Raw genomic sequence first — 27,570 nt, 5'->3', positions numbered from 1 at the left:
TTGCATGGCTTTTTGATTTTTTTATTTACCAAAAAAAAATCTTTTAAAATTCACTCTTTTATTTATTTTAAGTTTTCCCTATGGATTGTAAGGAACTTCATGAAAATGGCCAGTGGCAATCAGGTGTGTACGATATATATCCTCCTGGGACGAGATCTCTTCCGCTGAAGGCTTACTGTGATATGAGTACTATGGGAGGAGGCTGGACGGTATGTAGTTTTGGAATCAATTAATGTAATTTTGAATCTCTGGTTATGCTTTTCAGGATGTAGGTTGATAATTTGTTGTGCATCTAGAATATAAAAATTCAACATTGATGTTGAAATTTGCTACACAACAAATTTCTACCAAGCTACTGATCTAATTTTTAGCTCTACTGGTTAGAGATCACAGGATATGATGCGATAGTAATGCATTCGGCGTCCTACCTACCAAAATGCTACTCCTCCTACGGTTTTGATCTGATTTCAATATAACTTGGCACTCGAGTAGACTACACTCGGATACATAGTTATGTTCCCCAAACGAAGTTGGGGAACATATTGTTTTTACTCTGTTTCTTATTATTATTATTTTTCTTCTTCCTGGGCACTTTTTTGTCCGCGAATGATCTCGTAAACTACACATCTGACTAAGGTGAAATGTTTTTAGGGTCAGTAGACATGTTACGTAGATTTGCCGAACGAAGGTCATTTTGCGCGCACGTGCTTGCAAGAGCGCGCACGTGCAACACGAGAAATGATCAATATAATGCATATAAGCGTAACTTTTTAAATTTTTGATGAAATGCTTTGAAACTCATAATATAAGGATATATTAGTAACATAGACAATATGACATGGCCAAAATAGCAAGATCTCACGCGCATGCACGTGTGCTTCGCTCTGATTGGCTGAAACTAAAGTCTTAATATCTTTCTTCTTTTTTGACAAAATCCTTTGAAATTTTGAACTTTGCCATGCATTAGGATATTCTACAACATGATATATAGCAATTTTCATGAAAACACGTGCATGCACGTGCGCTGCAATCTGATTGGCTCAAACTTTAAATAGCTATAACTCCCTTGGTTTTCAACCAAACAGGATGGGATTTGAAACATAGATAGATATAATGGGCTTCTACAAGAAGGTATGGTCAAAATGCACATGCATATGCACATGCATACACGTGTGTGTACTTTGGCTGTAATCTGATTAGTTGAAACTAAAAACAGCTATAACTTCCTTGGTTTTCAACCAAACGGGGTGGGATTTTGAACATAGATAGATGTAATGGACTTCTACAATAGGGTATGGTCACCATGCTCATGTATGCACGTGCATGCACGTGAAATGAGTAAATTCAAAAATACACTTGAATGAGCGTATTTTTATGCCCCCCTTCGAAGAAGGGAGGGCATATTGCTTTGCTGCTGTCTGTCGGTCGGTCTGTCGGTCCGTCGGTCTGTCGGTCCACTTAGTTTCCGTTCATTTTCTTCAAAACCGTTGCACCTACTGAAATGAAATTTGGTATACAGATATATCACATGAATATCTAGGTCGAGTTCTGTTTTGGGTATGATCACATCATTTTTGTCAGAGTTATGCCCCTTGGACTTAGAAAAAATTCAATTATTTGCCGTTTCCGTTCATTTTCTTTGCAACCGTTGTACATATTGAAATGAAATTTGGTATACAGATATATCAAATAAATATCTAGGTCGAGTTCTGTTTTGGGTACGATCGCACCATCTTTGACAGAGTTATGCCCCTTGGACTTAGAAAAAATCCAATTATTTGCCGTTTCCGTTCATTTTCTTTGCAACCGTTGTACATATTGAAATGAAATTTGGTATACAGATATATCAAATAAATATCTAGGACGAGTTTTGTTTTGGGTACGATCGCACCATCTTTGACAGAGTTATGCCCCTTGGACTTAGAAAAAATCCAATTATTTGCCGTTTCCGTTCATTTTCTTTGCAACCGTTGTACATATTGAAATGAAATTTGGTATACAGATATATCAAATAAATATCTAGGTCGAGTTCTGTTTTGGGTACAATCGCTTAATTTTTGACAGAGTTATACCCCTTGGACTTGGAAAAATTCCAATTTGGGGGGAGGGGGGCATAAGTGTTTTACAAACATCTCTTGTTAAAATACTTTTGGATTAAATGCTTTAATATTTAGTATATTGAAATATATAGATTGTGTAGACAAGATGATATGGTCATTACGCAGATGCGTTCACATGCGCGCGCGTGCAATGCTAAAATTTGAATGAACTTCTGGGTAAACGTTGTTAAAGTCTCAAATGCATGGGATTGTCTTATTTAATGAAGCTTACAGGGAATATGGCACCAAAAGGGGGTTGGGGAGCGTTTGGGGAACATCTGTAACGGTCCCCGTTACAATTAGCACTAGTTTTATCTGCTTTTGATTTGAATTAACTATGCTGCCATGGTTAAAAAATTAAAGAAATATTTTCAAAATGCTTTTCCTCCTACAGTTTTGGTCTGATTTTTATATAACTTGGCACAGAAACAGACTACATTAAGATACACAATGCTGTTTATTGGTTTTCGTTTGAATAAACAGTGTTGCCGTGGTTACTAAATATAGAATTTTCTGTAAAATTCTTTCCAAATGCTACTCCTCCAATAGTTTTGGTCTGATTTCAATGTAATTTTACATAGAAGTAAACTTTACTAACATACCCAATCCTGTATATCATTTTTTGATTTCGATAAACATTGCCTTGGAAATAGAAATTTCTGTAATATACACACCCTGAGACGTACAACTACCCCAAAAAAGCGTGTGGCTTTCGTGCGCTTTCCATTTCGTGCAAACCGTGTAGCGTTTCGTGTAAACCGTGCAGCGTTTCGTGCAAACCGTGTAGCGTTTCGTGTAAACCGTGCAGCGTATCGTGTAAGCTCCAAAGCGTTTCGTGCAAACCGTGTAGCGAGCGTGCGAAAAGCGTGTGAGAAACGTGCGACTTTCGTGCAAGAATCGTGTAAGATTCATTCGGAAGTCATTTCCTTTTAAATATGGCTATCGATGGGTCAGGATGTAAAATTCTATTAGTATTTTATAATTGAATTAGTTATGCTTGTGATATTATAGGAGTAAAAGCAAAAAAAAAAAAAACATGGAACAACCAAATTAAATTAAACGGTAATGCATGATTTATATTTGTTTGATTTCTTTTCCTTCTATAGAAAATGTGTTCAAATAAATCAGCTATGTACAACGATTTTAAGTGCATTGTATTCAATATACTACATGTATTAACGCGATCGTGGCTTCTTAAACATTTTTTCTCAAAGAAAGAAAGAAATACCGGTTATATTCTTTTTTTTTAATTTAAATCAAAAATATATCAGGACTCCCCTCTTGTCTTTACATTTTAAACGATGTGCCATTTAGTATCTTTTAATAATAAAACTTGTTGCTTATTATTGTCAAAAAAAATGGATTTTATAATTTTAATTCACGTGCACTGACGACCATATCTTTATAAACGAGAAGGGGGGGGGGTGAATTAAATTACTAGACAGTTCTGTCTTTCATTTTTTATTGTAGCTTTCAATCTAATGTTAGTTTAATTAAATGCTTTATTTTCTATTCTTTTTAAAATTCGTTGTTAAATGTATGCACAGATACACCCCTTATAAATGTATTGGAATCTTCTTTCCGCCTTTCAACTGTCATCAAGGTCATTTACAACAGCGATCACGGGCTCCGAGGGCATTGCAAATGAAAACCTGTTTTTTTATATGTACATGTTAAGTTCACGGCTTAATGACAGCTGGAAATTACGACTGGATTTTTTTTTAAATAAAACGGTTCTAATGGTTCTACAAGTATTTGATGGGTACAACTTATGAATCAGCAGATTTCATCTTTTATTTGTAAATCCGAATTTCTAGCCGTAAACAGTAAAATAAACAGAACTGATATGGACGTCTTTTTTTCGTAAGAAAAGCTTAGGAGTAAATCATGAATAATTGTATATTATTTGTTTAATAAATCACGTATTATTTAATTTATCTAAGATGTTTCAGTTTTCTTGTAACATACCTGAATGCCGGTATAAAGATCGATCTATATTGTATGTATAATGTATGGTCAAATGCCGCGACTATTAATAAATTTACACATACAAACATACTTTTAGTCATGTTTTGAAATGAAGGATTTTACAGTATGATGGGTATACTGATGTAATTTGATAAGCTTCATGTAAAAAGAGAATAGAATAGATTAATAGATCACATTAACTCCCCCCCCTCCTGTACGCCCTTAAAGCTATACCGGTTTCCCTCCTATTGCAAATGCTTGCGTAAAAAAAATCTTTAAAAATGTTTCAATAATCCTTAAAAGAGTATATAGGCAAATTTAATTTACAATTTAAAATTAAAATTAAAAAAAATACGCCTACGGAAATCAAACACATGCAATATAATCAATATTATTAAAAATCAATGAGTTTATATTCCTGCGGTGAGAAGTCGAATTTGTGTTCAATTTATTAAATCAATTTATCAAATTATACTCGTAAAAATATTACATTGAAATAAATGACTTATACCTGTATATAAAAATTGTATCTTATCATACAGTCATTTACGATATCGGCATTTAGTTTTTAAACAGTTGGATAAATAAATAAATAAATTCGAACTGACAATTATTTATCAATTAATTACAACTGTCAGAGTATTGAATATTTCTATCGGTTTTTATAATACAAGTGTACTAAATTTCATTTAAACAGCTGCTTAATGTGGTTTTTGAGCGATTTTCATTGAATTAATGATAAAGCGGTAAAAATACCCGGGATATTCCGAGTAGAAAAATCCAAAACGAGGCCAAACCGTGCGAGAATCGTGCACAAAGCGTGTGAGAAACGTGCAACCTTTCGTGTAAACCGTGCAGCCTTTCGTGCAAAGCGTTTCGTGTAAACCGTGTAGCGTTTCGTGCAAACCGTGTAGCGTTTCGTGTAAAACGTGCAGCGTTTCGTGCAAACCGTGTAGCGTTCGTGTACCGTTCGTGCAGCGAGCGTGTGGGGTAGTAGCACGTCTCAGGGTCTGTTCCCTCAAAATGCTACTCCAAATACAGTCTTTGCCTGATTGTAATATAATGTGGCATGCAAGTAGACTACACTAAGAACAGAAAGATACAGTCAAGGATCATTGTTTTATTTATTGCTGTAGTGAAGTCTCAATTCCATACTGCTACTTTTCTCTTCTTTTGCTGTAAGTACAAACCAGCAGAGCTTCAGTCTCGACAGAGACTTCTGGTTTATATACTGAGTCTGGACAGGGCAAAAAATCGTTATTTTAAAGTTGACCCAACATACATAGCATAATAATATATTATTCATGCATTTTTTCAAGGCAATTCAAAAGCGAATAAGTGGTTCCCTGAGCTTTAAGCAGAGTTGGTCCGAGTATAAAAATGGTTTTGGTACACCGGACCAGAATGTCTGGATTGGTAAATATAAATTGTTAATCCATTCAATAATTTGGACATATCCAATGATATTTATATAAAAAATTACAAATTTATAGCGATTTATTATAAATTTTAGACCAATTTATATTAAATGTGTATTTGGCGTATTCACAAACTATTTCAATTTTCCAGACTTACAAACATTTAAGGAAAATTATGCATATTTAAAGTACACAGCATCATTTTGAAATTCACTTTTTGAATCTTAGATACCTCCTAAACGTATATTTCAAAAATATTTTACATCAGCATAAAAATGTTTGATATGAATAAATCTTTAAACAGGAAATGACGCAATAAATCAATTAACAAAGCGGAGAAACTCATTCTTGTACGTCTCCATCACACTGGTGAATGGAACCACACTGTATGAGCTGTACGATCAATTCTCCGTCTCTGATGAAACACAAAAGTATCAACTCTTTCTGGGAGGACCTGCCACAGGAACTTTAGGTATGTGACAATGAACATGTATCATGCCGAAGAAAGAAAATAGAGGAGAGGATGAGAGAAAAAGATAGATAACAAAAGTATAAAGTGAATTCTGGCCTAAGTTAAGGAGTACATATTGTAAATAGCCATAATACATGTATATCAAAGATATATACATTACACATGTTCTCATTGTTCTTCTATCTCATTTCAAGACAACAATAAAAAAATCCTAGTGCATCTGTATTGTGTCGTGATACATCACATCATGATTTTGTCATAGTACATCACACCTGTATTGTGTCATAGTACATCACACCTGTATTTTGTCGTAATACATCACACCTGTATTGTGTTGTTGTACATCACACCTGTATTGTGTCATAGTACATCACACCTGTATTGTGTCATAGTACATCACATCATGATTGTGTCGTAATACATCACACCTGTATTGTGTCGTAATACATCACATCTGTATTGTGTCGTAATACATCACATCTGTATTGTGTCGTAATACATCACACCTGTATTGTGTCTTAGTACATCACATCTGTATTGTGTCGTAATACATCTCATCATGATTGTGTCATAGTACATCACACCTGTATTGTGTCATAGTACATCACACCTGTATTGTGTCATAGTACATCACACCTGTATTGTGTCATAGTACATCAAACCTGTATTGTGTCATAGTACATCACATCATTATTGTGTCGTAATACATCACACCTGTATTGTGTCGTAATACATCACATCTGTATTGTGTCGTAATACATCACACCTGTATTGTGTCTTAGTACATCACATCTGTATTGTGTCGTAATATTCACATCATGATTGTGTCATAGTACATCACACCTGTATTGTGTCATAGTACATCACACATGTATTGTGTCGTAATACATCACATCTGTATTGTGTCATAGTACATCACATCTGTATTGTGTCATAGTACATCACACCTGTATTGTGTCATAATACATCACATCATTATTGTGTCGTAATACATCACACCTGTATTGTGTCGTAATACATCACATCTGAATTGTGTCGTAATACATCACATCTGTATTGTGTCGTAATACATCACTACTGTATTGTGTCGTAATACAACACATCTGTATTGTGTCGTAATACATCATATCATGATTGTGTCATAGTACATCACACCTGTATTGTGTCATAGTACATCACATCATTATTGTGTCGTAATACATCACACCTGTATTGTGTCATAGTACATCACACCTGTATTGTGTCATAGTACATCACACCTGTATTGTGTCATAGTACATCACACCTGTATTGTGTCGTCATACATCACACCTGTATTGTGTCATAGTACATCACACCTGTATTGTGTCATAGTACATCACACCTGTATTGTGTCATAGTACATCACATCTGTATTGTGTCATAGTACATCACACCTGTATTGTGTCATAGTACATCACACCTGTATTGTGTCGTCATACATCACATCATTATTGTGTTGTTATACATCACACCTGTATTGTGTCATAGTACACCACACCTGTATTGTGTCGTAATACATTACATCTGTATTGTGTCATAGTTCAACACACATGTATTTTGTCATAGTACATCGAACCTGTATTGTGTCGTAAAACATTACACCTGTATTGTGTCTTAGAACATCACACCTGTATTGTGTCATAGTACATCACACCTGTATTGTGTCTTAGTACATCACATCATTATTGTGTCGTAATACATTACATCTGTATTGTGTCATAGTACAACACACCTGTATTGTGTCATAGTACATCACACCTGTATTGTGTCATAGTACATCACATCATTATTGTGTTGTTATACATCACAACTGTATTGTGTCATATTACATCACATCTGTATTGTGTCTTAGTACATCACATCTGTATTGTGTCTCAGTACATCCACAGGAGTCCGAAGTTTAAATCGTCAAAAAAAAAAAATCCGGAAAAAATTCCCTACCCTTAATTAAAAAAAAAACCCAGGATGGCAACGTGTTTTGGGGGACCCATCAATACAAATAGATCTGGGCTCGGCCAGAAAAATCTCGCGACTAATTCAGTTTGCGGAGCATTTTTGTTATTTATTCAATGTGAAAAATTCCATCTGTTTGACGACGACGGGTCGCTCCTAGCCCTTTTTCCACTTTGACAGCTCATTCTGGACTCCATGCCACTAAACCGGAATAGAATCTTGCAGTGTATATTTGACGTTTATAAAAAATTGTCAAATGAAATAAAATAATTGTTTATTGTTATTTTATTCAGTTATTTTGAAATTTATTTAATAGAACTGTAAAAATATATTAATTCTTTTCTTACTTGTTTACGATGTGTATCAGGGACAGATGATTTTGTTTTTACAAGCGCCAAATTTATATCACTAAAAAGCCATGTCGACAAAGAGCCAAACAGTGAAACTAAATGCCCTTATAAAGCACTATTTTGTTTGAAAAATATGTCTTTTAATTGATCACGTAAGGTAACATAAAATTGTAAATGAAGTTTTACATGTAATTTTTGGTTCTTTTTTTCATATATTCACCTCGGAGTTCACTTCCGGTTTAGTGGCATGGAGTCCAGGATGAGCTGTCAAACTGAAAAAAAGGCCATGAACAGCCCGTAGTCGTCAAGCAGATTGGATTTCCTAACTTGAATAAAAAGCACAAACACTCCGGATACTGAATTAGTCGCGAGATTTCTCCGACCAAGCCCAGATCTATTTGTTTAGGTTGGTCCCCCCAAAACACGTTGCCATCCTTGGGTTGGTTTAGTAAAGGGTAGGAGTTTTTTTTTACGATAAAACGTAAGACTCCTGTGGTACATCACACCTGTATTGTGTCATAGTACATCACATCTGCATTGTATTGTTATATTTCACATCGTTAATGTTTCGTAACATATGTTTATATCCATTATATAAATCACCCTGCGTTTTAAAATTAGTCCTTAAGTCATTTAGGCCAGTATGTTTTATGACATATATTGTTAAGCTGGCTTAAAACAACTATTATCAATTATTCAATATATGTCTTTGTACACGTGTTTCTTAATAATGGGATCATTGCCAGTGGTCCCTGTGGGATTTCATTATCTATTGTTAACAATACAACTGAGTTCAGTTGAATACATTAGTTATTTTTGGGTAACTATTTCGCATGCATTCATTCTACAGGTGACAGTATGTTAAACACCACTTATGATTGGGGTAAACTGTCTGGGATGTACTTTTCAACCAAAGATAGGGATAACGATAGGTATAGTGGCCGTAACTGCGCTGCTCACTGGGGAGGAGGCTGGTGGTTTAACGAATGTCATGAAGCCTTCCTTAACGGACCCTGGTACCCGGAATACTGGCGCAAACCTTGGAATCCTACAGTGGAAACTATTGATCAGACATCGGAGACATATATAAGAGAAACGAAGATGATGATTAAACGTCACTAGGTATTCGCTCCTAGTTTATCTATGTTGTAATTACTTTATCATATCATAAGGGGTGGATCTGTATTATAGAATTTCCGAATGATGGAGACATTTTACATACAACACATGGCTTGAAAACATACCTCATTATATACTCAAAGTTGACAGTTCTTCCGATTTAAAATTCGTAAAAAAAAGTTAATGTTTAGATAATTGTTTCAGATATGCTTTCTAGACGTTAAGAATTACGCTCCCTTCTTCAAGTGATTGTAGCAACTGACAGCATAAATCTCGAACCCGAGCTATAGTGTGTAGCGTAAAATCATGCGAGGTTGATCGGGAAGGTTTTATAAAATGCTTTTGTCGGGTAACGTAACTGCTTCTGGTGTGATTCAGCATTCTTCAAGTGTAATAGTGAAACTTATAACATTTGTCACTGCATGGTCACGGTAGCGTAGTGGGAGAGCGTTCGCTTCGCAATCGGGAGGCTCGGGTTCGAATCTCCTTCAAATCATACCTTAGACGTACACATAGGTACTGACTCTTCATTTGCGGAGGACTCGGCATTATAACTGAAACTAACGGGTCTTTCGGGAATGATCCTAAAAACGTAGGTCACGGTAGACTATGGCACGATACAGTACCCTCGCTGTTCAATGGTCTAAATACGGTGACGTTTCCATATGAATGACGTTAGACTATATACAATCAATAAGTGATGGGAATCGGTAAGAATTTCATAATTGATAACTGGGTTACTCTAACTAACGAATTATCGAATAAAATTGGATATGTAAAATTATATCAACATAAACAAGTATATGGTAACCGTATAAGAATAGGTAAATGACAATTTTCTGTGATGATCCAGCTGGTCCTTTGTTAATTTTATTGAACCAAACGTACAACCATGTCCAGAAACATGCTTTGTTGTCCGAGTAGAAATATAAGAGTTTGTTTATCTGCACCATTATGTTACACAAATAAGTCAAAAGCAATGTTGTGGATTGAAAATTAGGATTAAAAACTATCATGCTAAAAAATAATATAATATAATAAACCGATTAATCAGAATTTTAAAAATGCAATCGATTGCTTGGATTATGTCAGCAATCGACTGATTTTCGATAGTAATCGATGATTGGAATACCACTACAATCAATCAATATAACATTTGTCATATAAAACGAATGTATGAAGATTTTTTTTTATATTTTAATAGGTTTTTCCCTCTCGGCAAACGAGGATTAAGAAACGGATTATACGATGATGGTCATTTTCATGATCCCGTTGAAGATTTCCTGATACATGGATTGTTTTTTCATTCATATCAATTTCTTTTTACTTTTTTCCGAATCGAAAATAAGATAATATATGAAATTGTTAGTGCGTGTTTACTTGCAGAAGATTTGTTTTTTCGCTGTTTATATCTTGACCTATTGCTATCCGTTTATGTCCGTCGGCGTGCGCCGTGCGTTATCATTTGAACTTTTTAAGCTTCTTCTCTGCAACCCCTCTACCAATTTTGGCACAAAGCATCTATGGGTGAAGGGGAACAACAGTTATGAATTTCATGGCTCCTGCTCCCTGGGATCCTGAGGGATGGGGGCGAAACCACTAAAATTTATGCAATCTTTTTAAGTTTTCTTCTATACTTCTAGACATCAAGCAATCAAACTGTTGGTATGATTGTAATCAGCAATGAGTCCTCTACCAATATTTTGAAATTCATTGCCCCAGGATCATGGGTTTTAGTGTAAGGGGAAGGGGGGGCTAAATAGATTTTATTTTGGCGTGGACGTTTAATTGAAAGGGTGTGTTAATGGAGGGGTTAAGCCAACAATAAAGGTAAACCCCAATATTCAATGCAAAGAAATTGTCTATTCTATATTTGCAAAAAAATTGGGAGACTAAGCCCCCCCCCCCCCTGGTCGGACGCCTATGCAACAAGTTCAAATAAACTCTCAATGTACATTGTCATTTTTCATAACGAAATAAATGCATATTGCCTTGAACTGTGAAATATACTAATAAGGTAGCTAAATAATTAAAATTACTGAAACCTGTACATGTAGCATACGTGATATGTTTCTACTAGGTATAAGGGAAACTGCCCAATTACGTATGCATATTATGCCCCAATCCCCTACCAAGTTAAATGATTTGCAAGTTGATTTTTGTTAAAAAATAGACAGACCCCCCCCCCATAATTTTGTTAAAAGAAATAGAGCTGAAAAACAATTGAATACCTTAAATTAAACTTTACTACCCAACATTAAGTATCAATGTTATCCCCTCCCCCCAACCAACCAAGACGCTTTGCACTGCATTTTGTTAAAAAAATGGATCAACAACAACTCTCCACTAATTATTTTGTCAAATGTAAGAGAGTTGATCCTAATGTCGCGGGTTTGAATCCCACTGTGGGACATAGAAACTGTTCCTTCGAATGTGACCGTTAGGTATCCATACATGTTATACTATACCTGCATCAAATTAGTATACTGTTTTGTTTAATTTTAAATATAAAGCAATTAAATCATTTAATACCAGCTAGTATTTATGTGTGATAGACAGCATATTAATTCAATGTATCCAGTGCGATAAGTTGAAAGTCAACATTCATTGGTATTTTAAATTTTAATTCAATAATGTACAAACCTGCATTCTTATTAATTTGAGATTCGTGAGAATCTGAAGTGCGTTAATGTTTGTACATCACACAGTGATCGGTACTAAGAATTGAAACACCACCTGATACTGAAAAGATATATATAGGGTATCTTAGAATAACTCTGACACCCAATTAAAATAATTGTTTAATTTATTCACTTTCATCCCAATGGAAATTGAATAATATTTTCACTCATATCATGAACATCTCTATTAGGCATGGCAGATGTGCAAGAGATGCAGCTTATGCCGTGGCAGAGAAATGGATTTCTATGGTTGAGAATGCCGATAAAATTGAAGATGAAATATTCATAATTCTTATTATAGAGCATTTCCAATATGTCACTGAGCATTGTGTCAGAATTTCTTTTGTTGATGCCCTACAAAATTTCAAATCAGCAGTTCCAAGGAAAAACCCCCTTTGGTATCCTGGTTAGAATAAGTCCTCAGTACCTCCTTGCATGTCGTAAAAGGCGACTAAATGGGGCGGTCCTTCGGATGAGACCCTATATATACCAAGCTCCCGTGTCACAATAAGTGTAGCACGATAAAGATACCTCCCTGCTGAAATGTCGTAAGTGCCGAGCATATTCCTAGATTTCACTTCGTTTTCTTCACATGGGGCTTTCAAAATCTATCCAGGTGCTGAAACATTGGTCATTTACTCTTGTAAATATTCTCTGTTCCTGAACCTTTTCTTTTTCGAATCTTCAACTTTGTTTAATTCCCTCCTGCTGTAGCAAGTCCCAAGATAGTTGATTTTCTTTTGAATTTGTCTACTGCAACAAATATTTACGAAATATAGATAAGAGGACGACTATTTGATTCGGGGGGGGGGGGGGTCAGTATGATTAGTAAATAATTGTGTATAACCTCACATTCTGTACCGTTCCATATGACTACATTTTCTCTCCACGCTCTATAACACAAGTCAGTTCAATATATACATATGTCCATAAAAGTATGTATGCTTAAATACTAAGCTAATCCACAACCTTTTGAATAATCTTTGATGATTTTGTTATTCTTACACTCTTAGAATTTTCTTTCAGTGGTTCTGAAAATATATATCTAATACTATTTTTTGTGTCACTAGCATGAATTTGTCTCAGTTTTGGCAAACTAAGTCCACAAAGAACCAATTTTCGAAGTGTTGAAGCTGACACAACTTTGCCTCTTAACAATAGCTCTAAAGACTCTTTTCATGTGTAATATGATAAATAAAAAAACATTTTCAGACACTGCACTTTCTGACAAACATTAATTAGAGTAATATAATTTTTCCAATGCAGTTACATCTGCCATTGCATTATGGGCCCCACATTCCTCTCCTAATAGACTGTGAACTAGTGTCGTCTCTTGTTTGTAGTTAGGAAGCTGGACATCTTTCAGTAACTTCTTGGAAATCTTTAGATTGTCAAAAAAATCCAGTTACAGTTTTATAAAATCTTTCAAGAAGATCACAGTCTCCTAAATGGTGTCGCAAAATTGGTATGTCAAAGTTTTGAATGTTATGCCCCACTAATACTGGATGGTTAAAAGACTCCAAAGATATCAGAAACTTGGTGAGTGCTTCGGGTGGAGTAACTGCAGCCACTGCGTCTCCCTTATAGCAAAGGCTATTTCCATCAAACGTCTAACAGGTTACTTCAGATGCTTCCTTGCTGATGGATCGAGTCGGCAAAACATAAACTGAGAGCTTCTTTTCTTGGCACTTTGCTGCAATTGGACATTTTCGGTTGGGTGAACATTTACGGATCTTCAGTACGGAGCGCATTATGCGCAAAAGATATTTTATGTCAAGTACAATGTATGGAAAGTAATTTAAACTACTATGTTTACACCCTGAATGGGAGATCGTCAATAATCCCTTTTGGTTTTTTAATATGAACTACAAAACATATGTAGATGAAACTTACATACCATACATCTTGCCTTCTTAGAAATATAGATGGGCTAATAAAATAAAATTGGTCAAGGAATTCCAGGCCTCTAAAAACTATTCCAGTTTTAGGGCACAACCAAGCATTTCGATAAACACCATTAAGAAAAATTAATTCAGGTAGGTAGCATCGTTTTTTTTTTTTAAATGGGTGGGGGGATAGACCAGTAAGAATAAAAATCAACAAGCTCGAAGAAATGTGACAAGTAAAATAGGCTCCAATATCTATCAGTACTAAATTTTATTCATTCATTACAATTTACTGCCAAACTCCAAATTTCACTTTCGAATTAGCACGAGCCAATGCTGATAACCTACTTGCAAGATTTTTTATATTCTTTTCAAGGGTCAGAAATACTGTGGTTCATATGTAAAGAATATAATTATATTATTTAGTAGTATTCTGGTTTTGGCATTCGGTATATTGTGCAGATTTATACATGATATTCTGTGGAATACTTTTTGTTATTTTGAACCATTAAGAAATGCAGAATCGAATGTATCTAATACAGTGCAGGGAACTAATTTTGTTACGTAAACCAGCATCAGGATCAGCATAAGTAGGATCAGGATAGAACTAGCATCAGCATCAGCATTTAAAAAAACAGCATTACTTGGATCAGCATCAGCAAGAAGCTAGCATTGACCAAAGTGAAAACAGACAAATGAAAGTCATTTAATACAAATAACAAATTAAAATTACCCCCAAAATTATTTTTAATGGCTTAAAATAGCGATGCTGTTTTTGAATTATCCACTTCCAGCAGGATAATCCTACTTCCGGTAGCAAGCAAAGGAAGCATCAAAATCAGCAAGCAAAGGAAGCACCAAAATCAGCATTTATGCTGTAACAAAATTATTTCCCTGCACTGTAACCATTTTGATTGATCAATTAATTATATCATTTGTTTGTTTATTTTGGCACAACATGGTTTCCACACTTCTTTATCCATAGTCGCTGACAGCTGTAGAAGTTCACCCAACCGAAAATGTCCATTAGGAGTATATCAGATGTTCGTCCTATAGTAAAAATCAAAATGTGTGATCTTATGATATTGGAATATTCAATGTTAGGATAACAGAGGATTTTGATAATATATTGTACGATTAACAAACATCTATAAATTTTACATGGACTGAAATTCAAAAAATAAACAAACGTAATCCTCCCGTTTCCAAATCAAAGAACACCATCGGACGTGTATGCATATTATCAACAGGGGCATCCAGTTCAATATCATCTATGTCTATGTTCTCTTCAGCCTCTAAACAGATGTTTGGCTTATATATATCTCCTTGAAAAACAATTCTTTTTTTCCAGACGATGGGATAGATATGAAAAAGAAGACATTGACACCTTGTCAGAATGGATTAAATGTATCAGATCCATGTTAAAGTCACGTATTAAAAGATTGAGGGGCAAAGTGAAAACCATCTATCCTTCTGTGTTCAATAAACCAGAAGTGAAAAAAGAATTAGATAGAATACACGATCAGTACGTACTGGTTCCTGCCGACAAAGCAGGTAACAACATTGTCTTCGTTTGTAAAGCTCATTATATAAATTGCATTCTAGAAGAACTTGGATTTAATTCTACAAGTGGTAATCCTACTTATACATATTCTTCTCTATCTAAGGAAGAAATTCTTCAGAATCACCTGTCAGTTTTGAATACTTTTAATATTCCACAGAGCCAAAATGAATTTGAACTACCTTATATATATTGGATTCCGAAACTTCATAAGAGTCTTTACAAACAAAGATACATTGCAGGTTCCAGTAAATGTTCAACCAAGCCTCTTTCGTTACTTCTCACTAAAATATTGACACTAGTGAAGGAAAAACTTGAAGAGTACTGTACAACAATATATTCAAGAAGTGGTGTAAATCAGATGTGGATACTTAAAAATTCTAAAGAACTTTTGGACAATTTGAAATCACAAGACTTTACAAAAATCAACAGCATAAAAACTTACGACTTTTCAACTTTATACACAACAATTCCCCACGACAAATTAAAATCCAGGCTTTTTGATATCATTGACAGCTGCTTCTTCAACAAAAATGGAACTCGTAAGTTTACTTACCTCGTCATTGGTCATTTGAAAAATTATTGTGTTAAAACAGATTCTGATTGCACACATAAGTACTCTGAAGTTGACATCAAGAAGATGCTTTAGTTTCTGATTGACAATATCTATGTGGTTTTTGTAGACCAGGTATTCCAACAATCTATTGGAATTCCCATGGGTACAAATTGCGCTCCTCTTGTCAGCGATTACAATATTTATCATTGAATGAAATGCTGACTAACGTTTTTCATACCAATTGTTAGTCTGATTGACAATATCTATGTGGTTTTTGTAGACCAGGTATTCCAACAATCTATTGGAATTCCCATGGGTACAAATTGCGCTCCGTTATTAGCAGACTTATTTTTATATTCATATGAAGCAGAATTTATGCAAAATCTTTTACGTGAAAAAAAGAAAACACTTGCTGTGGCCTTCAACTGGACATTTAGATATATCGACGACGTATTGTCAATTAATAATGATAATTTCCATTCATACGTCGACACGATATATCCTGGTGAGCTTGAGATAAAAGATACCACAGAGTCCGACACTTCTGCTTCATACTTGGATATTTTACTTGAAAAAGACACTAATGGTAATCTAACAACCAAGCTATATGATAAACGTGATGACTTTAATTTTTCTATCGTCAACTTCCCTTACTTATGCAGCAATATACCTTCATCACCTGCATACGGAGTATTTATATCTCAGTTGATTCGATATGCAAGAGCATGCTCTGCGTATGAACAGTTTCTTAAACGAGGTAAATTATTGACAAGCAAGTTGATGAAACAAGAATATCAACAGTCTCGTTTAAAGTCATCATTTCGTAAATTCTATGGTCGATACAATGACCTTGTCAGCAAATACAATTTATCATTGAATGAAATGCTGAATGACGTTTTTCATACCAATTGTTAGTCCATTATTTATACACTGAATTGACCACGGATTTTTTCCGTTATATCCTGATTTTGACAACGAGCACACGGCGGGTGGGACCGGTCGGCAGGGGATGCTCACTCCTCCATGGCACCTGATCCCACCTCTGATGTTTCGGAGGTCCGTGTTTGCTCTGCACTTATTTTGTATATTTGTTTAATGGACGTTGAGATTGAATACTGTTCGTTATTTCCATATCCTTATTGTATCAATATACATGTACGAGTAAATATATTAAAGATAATGAAACCGCTAAAAATTAGCCAATATTAAATAGATGTACTTGCACATGTACCTTCAAGAACAGACTGCGATGTATTCTTATATTGCCTTTCAACTTTCAGTTCCAGTCTTCTTCTTTTCACGCTTGGCTGTGCATTTCTCAGGCGCTTTCGTTTCAGCTTAGCATCCTTGCGTCTCATGTGTCTCAAGGTATGTGTACCGGATGATAAAGAACGAGATTTATTCAGCTACAAATGAAAGTTACCAAATTACTAAACATTGAAACACATAATTACTAGTACTCATTTTATTGTGGGGAAACAATCATAATTATTGTGGAAGTATGCAAAATATAAATATTTTTATAAATTGTAGATTTAGGTCAACTTCAAAGTGACCTTGAGGCCACGCCCTTTGCCTCAGGGTCTTGCCTGGCTGTTCTGCAGAAGAAGATTTTTTAGCAACTAGTACTTTTGGTTAGGGGGGGGGGTGTTGAATGATTTATTATTGTTTAACGTCTCACTTGAAATTTTTCACTCATAAAGATACGTCACCGTATGCCGGAGAAGGGCTTCAAATTTAGACCTATACTCGGCACTCAGGGCCATTGAGCAGTGAGGGTTCTTTATCGTGCCAGCGCCTACGGTGACACGGGACCTACGTTTTTAAGGCCATAACCGAAAGATCCGTGATTTTCACTTCTAGTGCCGAGCGTTTGGCGAAGGAACAGTCACTACCTTTGTTTACGTCTTAGGTATGATGCGGCATCGCGAACGAGATTCGAACCCGGGCCTCCCGATCACGAAGCGAACGCTCTACCACTATGCTACCGTGACCGGTGGGGGGTGTAGTAAAAATTGTGTCTTTAAATAATTATGTTCAGACATTTTAAAATTCATGTTGAAGAAGTAACTTGGTTATTCAGGTGGTAAAAGGAACCTTGGAGACTCCAGTTGTTGAAGAAACCTTGTTCACACCAGTGGTAGATGGAACCTTGGACACTCAGGTGAAAGAAGGAACCTTGGACACTCAGGTGAAAGAAGGAACCTTAGACACTCCAGTGGTAGAAGGAATCCTGGACACTCCAGTGGTAGAAGGAACCTTGGACACTCCAGTGGTAGAAGGTACCTTGGACACTCAAGTGGAAGAAGGAACCTTAGACACTCCAGTGGTAGAAGGAACCTTGGATACTCCAGTGGTAGAAGGAACCTTAGACATTCAAATGGTAGACGGAATCTTGGACACTCCAGTGGTAGAAGGAACCTTAGACACTCAAATGGTAGACGGAATCTTGGACACTCCAGTGGTAGAAGGAACCTTGGACACTTCAATGGTAGAAGGAACCTTGGACATTCCAGTGGTAGAAGGAACCTTGGACACTCCAGTGGTAGAAGGAACCTTGGACACTCCAGTGGTAGAAGGAACCTTGGACACTTCAATGGTAGAAGGAACCTTGGACACTCCAGTGGTAGAAAGAACCTTGGACACTCCAGTGGAAGAAGGAACCTTGGACACTCCAGTGGTGGAAGGAACCTTGGACACTCCAGTGGTGGAAGGTACCTTGGACACTCAAGTGGTAGAAGGTACCTTGGACACTCTAGTGGTAGAAGGAACCTTAGACACTCCAGTGGTAGAAGGAATCCTGGACACTCCAGTGGTAGAAGGAACCTTGGACACTCAAGTGGTAGAAGGAACCTTGGACACTCTAGTGGTAGAAGGAACCTTAGACACTCCAGTGGTAGAAGGAATCCTGGACACTCCAGTGGTAGAAGGAATCCTGGACACTCCAGTGGTAGAAGGAACCTTGGACACTCCAGTGGTAGAAGGAACCTTGGACACTCCAGTAGTAGAAGGAACCTTGGACACTCCAGTAGTAGACGGAACCTTGGACATTCCAGTGGTAGAAGGAACCTTGGACACGCCAGTGGTAGAAGGAACCTTGGACAGGCCAGTGGTAGAAGGAACCTTGGACATGCCAGTGGTAGAAGGAACCTTGGACACGCCAGTGGTAGAAGGAACCTTGGACAGGCCAGTGGTAGAAGGAACCTTGGACACGCCAGTGGTAGAAGGAACCTTGGATACTCAAGTGGTAGAAGGAACCTTGGACACTCGGGTGGTAGAGGGAACCATGGACACTCCAATGATAGAAGGAACCTTGGACACTGGGGTGGTAGAAGGAATCCTGGACACTCCAGTGGTAGAAGGAATCCTGGACACTCCAGTGGTAGAAGGAACCTTGGACACTCTAGTGGTAGAAGGTACCTTGGACACTCAAGTGGTAGAAGGAACCTTGGACACTCAAGTGGTAGAAGGAACCTTGGACACTCAAGTGGTAGAAGGAATCCTGGACAATCAGATGGTAAAAGGAACTTCGGACACTCACTTATATCTTGTAACTCACGTTGCTGGATGTAGTTTGTAGCAGAATAAATAAATGTATATACCGAACCCTGTGTTAAGTTATTGTCAAACTCAATATGGTGGCAGTGGTGATAATACTTTTTTAAGTTAAAAAGGACTACCCAAATACTAACATGGCATCATTTCAATTTTCACTACCTGAGGATGATTCCACACGAGTTTCATCTTTCCTAATAACATTTATGGCAACAGTTTGCCTGATGTCCAGGAGTAAAGATAGGAATATTTTAAAGATTTCATTAAGTTATTGGTTTTTTGCCTTGCTCCTCAGGCCAAAAGGTGGCAGGGACTTAAAACTCAAGATTTTTGTTTCCCTTCATCCATACATGCTGTATACCAAATTTGCAAGTATTTATCTAATATTTTGTTTTGCTACTGTTTTATATATGTTAAACCCGCTTCATTCGAACCATACACATCTTATCTTAAATAATAAAAGTATGTCATTAGATAGATAATATATAAAAATTAATTATAAGATTGATTTAATGATTTGTTACAACAATCCTTACATGGAAAAAAAGTCCAACAACCTTTTTGACAAGCAGCAGTTCCTGACGGGAATTTACGATCTGTGTTGAAGTCAGCTTTGAAAAAATACTTTTATCGCTATATCTAATTATGAAGAGTATTTTTTTCTGTTAGTAGAATCCTAAGTCATGATATATCTTTAAAAACTGAATAAAATCCATAGTAATTTTTATATTAATTTGCATATTTAGAGATAATGGAAAATCATATATTTTTAACGAGGGCTAGAATATTGCCCGTGTACACTTTGTTGTTGCTACGTGCCTGAAGATAGCCTTAAATTGATATCTTTTCAGACATCTTAAACTAACTTCATGTAATATTAATCTAATTTTTACTTGAATATCTATATATATCTGATCTTACTGTATCGTGTACATATTAAAGAGCTAAAAGTGTTTCACTTTGGATGAACAAATGTTTAATTTCTTTTCATTTGCTATCTGTCTTCATTGGAGTTGTACTTCTTTTATAAATGGTTATGTTGACGTCCATGTAAAGAACACCGGGATGCTTGATGAGTATTGATAGGAAGCATGTCGAGAGTTTAAAAGAATCTTCAAAATGAGACCAGAAAACCACGTCATTTTTTTCGGGATTGTTTTAGATGAAAATATGGAATTAAAGGACATGAACAACATTGGTTCAAATCAGATTGAAACCATTCAAAAATTGCTTTTCAGGAGCTGTTTGATGAGGGGCTGCTGAAGGACGGGGGTACTTGTAAAGCTGTACAAAAATTCAACGGACATTGAGGCACTACAGCTTGGCTTTGACCATAATATGTCGCATGAACTAGCAAACCCACATGGGCCGAAGAATTATTTCTATTCAGAAGAGAGCTACGAAAAAAAATGACCGAATAAGAAAGACTTCACCTCACGCCTATAAATCGAAGATGTGGAAGGAGACCTGCGATTCAGTTCTAGGCATTATATCAAAGACAAAGCTTCACTATGTATATCATTGCATCCTGTCTTTGTGCTTATCCTCAAACGATGGCTAGAAGAACATAGAAGAGTACCATAAAGGGACATTAAAAAGACGTATTTCACCAAAATGAGTTGGACTACAAAGGGAGAGTAAAATCCCTGTTTGTTAAAGTAGGACGAAACACCCGTGAATTCATTTTAATCCATTTCTTAAAAATTATTGGAGGAAAAAAGAATACTACTACTATATTGACAACACACTCAAGTTCACTAGTGAGCACCAATCAATGTCCTTTCAATATTTCTAGAGCTACTAAAAAGATTCACTTTAAAATGATATGGCAGAAGAAAGTTAACATCTATAGCAATGTTTCAAATCTATTACATTTTCCCATAAACTTTTTTTACTCCGAAATTTCTGTTTCATAATATGAAATTTTAAATGTTCGTTACTGTCCTCATTATTGATTATAAAAATTCATCATCTATTTTTCTTCATTAAAAGTGATTCTATAAGATTCAAAATGCATTAGAATATTTAAAATTATGATGTATTAATGAAAACCATGTAAATTACACCACAATATATATGCAGATTAAAATTTTAGCTATTTTTATACGTGTCTTCATTTCGGAAGAAAATCGTAAATGTCCGTTACAGTGGTTTAAAAGGAATCTGGGCGTTATTAATGTTATGAAAAATAAGTTCATCGTTAGTTTTAATAAACTATGCCAATATAGTAGAAGCATTTTATGTATCATTGTTGTCTTTTATCTCTTTATTTTTCTTATGAGGAATATATATTGCTAAAACTTATCTAAAATACGTTAAATTCTAAATGTCCGTTACCATCATTTTGTAATCAATAATAGTATTTTATGTGAAAAGTGTTAAAGGTCTATGAAAATAAAAATAAAACCAGTAATAATTGCTGATACCAAAAGAAAAATTACCCATTCAATCCTTGCATTTACACAAAAAGCGTACTGGTAAAAATGTTCGTTATTTAAATGTTCGTTACATCCAAACAGCAAAAGCTTACAAAATCTAATTTAAGTCGGGTTTGGTATTCTATTTAAACTTAATACAAACACATGTTCTCCAAAGTATATGAGGCGGCATTTTTTAAGATGTTTGAAGACTGAATTGACCTTGGTAGGAATTTTAGAGTTGCTTGTGGTGAGTATACTTTTCTCATGAAAATTACATTACCCTAAACTATCATCTTTCTTTACAATCTAATTAAAATTAGACCTTTCATCTCGCTCCTCGTTATATTGATATGTCGCTTCGTGAAAGGATCTAACGCAAGCCGGTTCAGGTCACGTTCTGGTGACCTCATGTCATAACCTTTCCTAATTAAAATTCAGCCAATGAAATTGTCTGTTTCTTTATCCAGTCGGTATAACATTCAAGATGGCGTCATACGACAACGTGGTTGAGATGTTTAATGTGAATGAATTAAAAGACCAACAGAAAGAGATACTGGATTCGATTTTAAGTAAGAAGCACACGGTTGCTGTTTTGCCTACAGGTTATGGGAAGTCTCTACCATATCAGATGTACATCCCTGTATTGAGAGAGAGCCATGCAGAGACACCCAAGGTGGTGGTTTGTTGCCCTCTTGTGGCTTTGATGGAGGACCAAGTGAATCGTTTAAACAGGTCTGGTACAATCACTAAATTTAGCTACGTAGCTTGATTTACCTTCATAGCTTTATTTACCTACCTGAGGTAGCTTTATTTAGCTACCAAATTGATCTATTTCTATTAAAAAGTATTTTTCTCGGGGTCTGCAGACAATATCATTTTGATGCAGTGATCATTTTCAACTTTGAACTCATCTGAAAACAGCTCATGAAAAAATCCTTCTTGGAAAAGAGTCTTTTTCTGCGCAATTGTAATCAAAGTTCTGAAAGTTTTGGGGCTATGTATGACAGTTAGAACAGTTACTCCTTGAATGAAATGACAAAGAAGTCCAGTTCCGGTTAACATGATAATAGGTCGGTAATTATTCAGCACAATGTGAAGTAATCATACTCAGTCATGCCTCACCGACCCTCACCGTATGGTCAGATAACCAAACAATGGAATTACATGTTTTGCTCTAAATTGTCCAAACGCAGCAATGTATAAACTATCTCTGCTTTGAATTGTTTTCTAAAGCCACCCTATTAAAAATATCACTAGTCATTTAATTGCGACTTTTTGTCTCTTTTTAATAAAAAGAAAACTTTTGAAAATTTACCTAAAAATAGCTAAATAAAGCTACCTGAGGTAGGTAAATAAAGCTACGTAGGTAATTCTACCTACGTAGCTAAATCTAGTGATTGTACTGGACCTGTTAAAGGGGGTGGCAGGCCTCAGAGTAGAGTATAAAGGTATTTAATAGATAATGCATTCAGTAACAGGTCCATCGCAATCAGTTACTATTTTTAAGGTCCGGTAATTGCTTTATACCTGAGGTAGCTTTATTAAGCTACCAAAACAATTTATTTCTATGAAAAATAATTTTTCTTAGGATGTACAAAAAATATTATAATGATGCAGTGAGCATTTTCAACTTTGAACTCGTCTGAAAACAATTCATGAAAAAATCCCACTTAGAGAAGTGTCTTTTACTGCTCAATTGCAATCAAAGTTCTGAAAATTTTGGGGCTATCTAAAACAGTTAGAACAGAACAGTTACTCCTTGAATAAAATGACAAATAAGTTCAGTTCTGTTTAACACAATTATTAATATGTTGTTAATGAATTATTGAGCACAATGTGAAGTAAATCATTCTCAGCCATGCCTCAGAGCACGCACGAGGTAGGATATATTATATAGAACGTTCTATCATTAAAATGATATTGTCCTAAGGACCTGGTTCAATATAGAATTTGTTCTGTGTATTTGTAATGTAGCAAAATAAACATGGGTAATAACTCGTACTCAGTGCATTTACAACTGTTTACTACAAACAATCCAGAGAGTTCCGATTGTAAGCATGGCAGGTAAATTTAAAGCGAGAGAAAAATGCTGAAAAAATTCATTGGATTTTCGTCTTTAAATGGATTATTTTTTGGGATAAAAGGCATATGCAATCTCAAAAAGGTTTGTTTTGAATAATTTGGTAGTTATTTCCTGTGCAAATCCTTTTATACTCTTCAAAATCATTTCGGAGCGGATCCCCTCCGATTTGCTACATTGCAAGTATATGGGACACATTGTAAATGTGGTGAGGGCTTGTACCGAGACACAGTTAGATTATACCCCCCGCAAACGAATAGCTACAAAAAATCAACCTCAATTACCGGTAGGTAAAAACAGTTATGTATGTGATTTAAGCCCCAGTAATTGCTTAATCTAAGAGTGATTTTGTGATTACACCACAACTGCATAAATAAAGCAACAAGTTCTCAATAGAGGTATCAACTAAAGTCGCTTGGTCCTATTGAGATGAATATTTTTCTTGCAGCAGCAGCATATTGACAAATATTTACATTTCGTCAGTGTGTTGTGTTTCATTTTTAACAATAATATTGATCATTGCAAACATTATTGAACAGGTAATTCTATAGAAGGAGATGAGAGGATCAAGGCTGGGGATGTTGACATCATTTTTGCCTCACCTGAAGCCCTTGTTGGAGACCCTCAGTGGCGATGTCACATGCAGAAGTTGAATGTTGGTTTGCTGGTGATAGACGAATTTCATACAATAGCTACATGGTAGGTATTTATTTTTTACTTTCTGTTTTACAAAATTTCCAGGTATAATGGTAGAATTTATGGCAGTAAATTTAAATTTGCTGAGATGTGGACATTAATTTCCCTATCATTCTCAATGTTCTTAAAAATATTACTTCTAAATCTTATCTATCAACAATGGACACATTTTATAAGTACCAGGGTAATTTTTTCTGGTAGAGTTATGCTTGCATACTGTAACTGTGGGTAAACTTGTATGAATTTGATTACATGTAAATAAATTTAAAACCACATAATACAGACCAGTCAATTGCTGATTTAACTGAATCATTCTTAACAATTTTTTTTTTTGAACAGGGGTGGAGATGAGAGTGATGAAGAGGAATGCGTGTTCAGAAAATGGTTCCGTCATATTGGAGAGTTTCGGACATTACATCCATCTACTACCATATTAGCATTGAGCGCAACATGTACAAAAAAGATCAAGAAAAGGGTTTTGAAAGTTTTATGTTTAAATTCAGACGATGTAAATTTTGTTTCAGTCTGTCCGGACAAACCGAACATTAAGCTATGTGTAAAGAAGGTAGACAATGACATTGCCTCAGCCATGTACTGGTTAGTATCTGCTGGTAATTCTAGTACTATAAGTTTGCCAAAAATTCTCATTTATTGTAAATCTATCACAGATGTTGCTAATGTGTATCATTATGTGTACTCAGAACTAGACAAGAAAAATCAAATAGAGATGTTTCATTCAGAAACGCCGAGTGTAAAAAAGAAATATATTATTGAAGAACTTGCAAAGTCAGAAAGTGAATTGAGAGTTATTATTGCTACATCAGCATTAGGAATGGGCATAGATATTAGTTCTTGTCATTCTGTTATTTTGTATGGCCCACCTACAAGCATTGTAGATTTTGTACAAGAATTAGGTAGAGTAGGTAGGGATGGCCAACCATCATGTGCCACTCTTTTATACAACTCTCAGCAAGTTAGACATGTTGACAAGGAGGTTAAACTCTTTGGATTGTAATTCTTGTAGAAGGAAGAATCTGTTGTCACATTTTTTAGAAGAAACAGAATTAGTTAATTGTATTAAAACAACCACTCATCTTTGTTGTGATATGTGTGAGGAGAAGTGTGACTGTGGCGGGTGTGAGAAGGGCGAGTTAGAGACTTTATTAGAGGTAAATGAATGTGCTAATTGTGATGATGCTGTGGAAGATAGTGACACCGACACTGATTTGTATTATAATGAAGATGAATTTTCAGATGATGGCTTTAATGCTTCTATAGATTATGTGAATATATAATACCAAATTGTGTGTAAAGAAGGTAGACAATGACATTGCCTCGGCCATGTACTGGTTAGTATCTGCTGGTAATTTTAGTACTATAAGTTTGCCAAAAAAAATGTATTATTGAAGAACTCGCAAAATCAGAAAGTGAATTCGAGTTATTATTGCTACATCAGCATTTGGAATGGGCATAGATATTAGTTAAATATATTCATACCTAACTTTGGATATTTGTATTTTACATTCTGCATTATCTCAGCACTTTTTTATGAATACAATGTATTGTATATAAGATGTCAGATTTCAGTTATGAATTTGCCTGCATCCTGACCCATCACAAGAGACGTCAAGCATTAGATGATGACATATGTACAACCTTGTCCTGATAAAAATGCATATCCAATTCTTGTAATATTGATTTCCTAATAAATATTTATGTACATTCCATTAAGTTTGTTATGACTTCTCAATAAATGTAATTTTCCATCTCATGTCTACCAATTTGGTTACCAGATTTTTCAAACACAGGATACACAACTACTGGCTTTTCCAAAGGTAAATGTGCCAACTGAGATGTAAAATTTTCGCTGACTTTGTACTATCAAGATTATTCCTTCATTCATTCCTTCATTCATTTTGAAACTCGATCAGAGTCAAAATTTCCACAGCTATGTGTTATCAGTTATTTTGGTAGGGTGAGCTGTCACAGTTGTGCATATTAAGAAAATATAGGGGAAAATATGATGATTAAAAAGGACCATAGTAACTCTAATGAGTGTTGTGACTCATAGGCCTTCTGCTTTAATATTCCTTCAACTTCTCCAATAAAAAAAAAAATACATGATACATAAATATTTATGTTTAATGAAAGTTGGCATTCATATGAAATTTTGAAGGTACAATATTAGCTAAATGCAGTATTTTGCTGTTTGCAATCAATGAAAGACAATATTACAAGCATTTAAAAACTCATAATTCATATTTATATTCAGGTTCATAAACCCTCTGCTCCTATAAAATGTTGCTTGAACCTTAATGATTTTCCAACAAAAATGTATTTTATAACTAAATTACAAACAATTATATCATAGCTTGCAGGGCAAAATTGGACAAAAAAGGCACTTTAACTTTGGCAAATCTATAATAATAGACATTTATGCCATTAAGAGTTGTCTCTCTTATCTCTCTTATCAGAGTACCAATGAACCTTAATATGCTTATGTCAAAAATAAGTTCACTAATACCATTTTATACACTTCTATTAGTAATTCGGATTTCTTTGTCTGCTTAATGGAACCGAAGGTTTGTGTCTTCTGATCAAGGAAGGCAGATTATGATAGGTTTCACGAAAAGGGTCCCTATTACATTTCAGGCCCTTGCAGCCAAGTTTTAGACCAGTCTTTAATTCCAAAGCGCCAATATCCTTCAACTCCTTCATTACTTTCTGTACATCAG

General features: G+C 35.3%; 5 protein-coding genes across 5 annotated transcripts; 4 read left to right on the top strand and 1 right to left on the bottom strand.

Annotated features, from left to right (window-relative positions):
- The first annotated feature begins 80 nt into the window (after positions 1 to 80).
- On the top strand, positions 81 to 9,403 carry LOC134272637 (fibroleukin-like). The gene is made up of 4 exons (XM_062754846.1): positions 81 to 209; positions 5,387 to 5,483; positions 5,790 to 5,957; positions 9,132 to 9,403. Exons 1-4 carry the CDS (start codon positions 81 to 83, stop codon positions 9,401 to 9,403), a joined length of 666 nt encoding a protein of 221 aa, XP_062610830.1.
- A 4,288-nt stretch (positions 9,404 to 13,691) lies between these two features.
- Positions 13,692 to 17,442, bottom strand: LOC134272628 (uncharacterized). Its single transcript, XM_062754842.1, has 4 exons — positions 17,316 to 17,442; positions 15,158 to 15,292; positions 14,982 to 15,017; positions 13,692 to 13,774 (listed from the first exon to the last, which is right to left on the bottom strand). The coding sequence occupies exons 1-4, from the start codon at positions 17,440 to 17,442 to the stop codon at positions 13,692 to 13,694; spliced, it is 381 nt and encodes a 126-aa protein (XP_062610826.1).
- On the top strand, positions 17,441 to 20,949 carry LOC134272636 (uncharacterized). Its single transcript, XM_062754845.1, has 3 exons — positions 17,441 to 17,452; positions 18,168 to 19,601; positions 20,878 to 20,949. The coding sequence occupies exons 1-3, from the start codon at positions 17,441 to 17,443 to the stop codon at positions 20,947 to 20,949; spliced, it is 1,518 nt and encodes a 505-aa protein (XP_062610829.1).
- Positions 20,950 to 22,559: 1,610 nt separating this feature from the next.
- LOC134272627 (ATP-dependent DNA helicase RecQ-like) lies at positions 22,560 to 24,842 on the top strand. Its single transcript, XM_062754840.1, has 3 exons — positions 22,560 to 22,791; positions 24,101 to 24,123; positions 24,679 to 24,842. Exons 1-3 carry the CDS (start codon positions 22,571 to 22,573, stop codon positions 24,840 to 24,842), a joined length of 408 nt encoding a protein of 135 aa, XP_062610824.1. The 5' UTR covers positions 22,560 to 22,570.
- A 152-nt stretch (positions 24,843 to 24,994) lies between these two features.
- LOC134272635 (uncharacterized) lies at positions 24,995 to 26,130 on the top strand. Its single transcript, XM_062754844.1, has 5 exons — positions 24,995 to 25,019; positions 25,175 to 25,237; positions 25,360 to 25,446; positions 25,537 to 25,749; positions 25,889 to 26,130. Exons 1-5 carry the CDS (start codon positions 24,995 to 24,997, stop codon positions 26,128 to 26,130), a joined length of 630 nt encoding a protein of 209 aa, XP_062610828.1.
- The last annotated feature ends 1,440 nt before the right edge of the window (positions 26,131 to 27,570 follow it).

The sequence above is a fragment of the Saccostrea cucullata genome, unplaced genomic scaffold, assembly GCF_032062105.1.
Source record: "Saccostrea cucullata isolate Sc308-1 unplaced genomic scaffold, CSIRO_AGI_Scuc_v1 ctg2148, whole genome shotgun sequence".
Lineage (NCBI taxonomy): Eukaryota > Metazoa > Mollusca > Bivalvia > Ostreida > Ostreidae > Saccostrea > Saccostrea cuccullata.
Note: the sequence above shows the minus strand (reverse complement) of the source record. Positions and strands in the feature narration are given on the sequence as shown.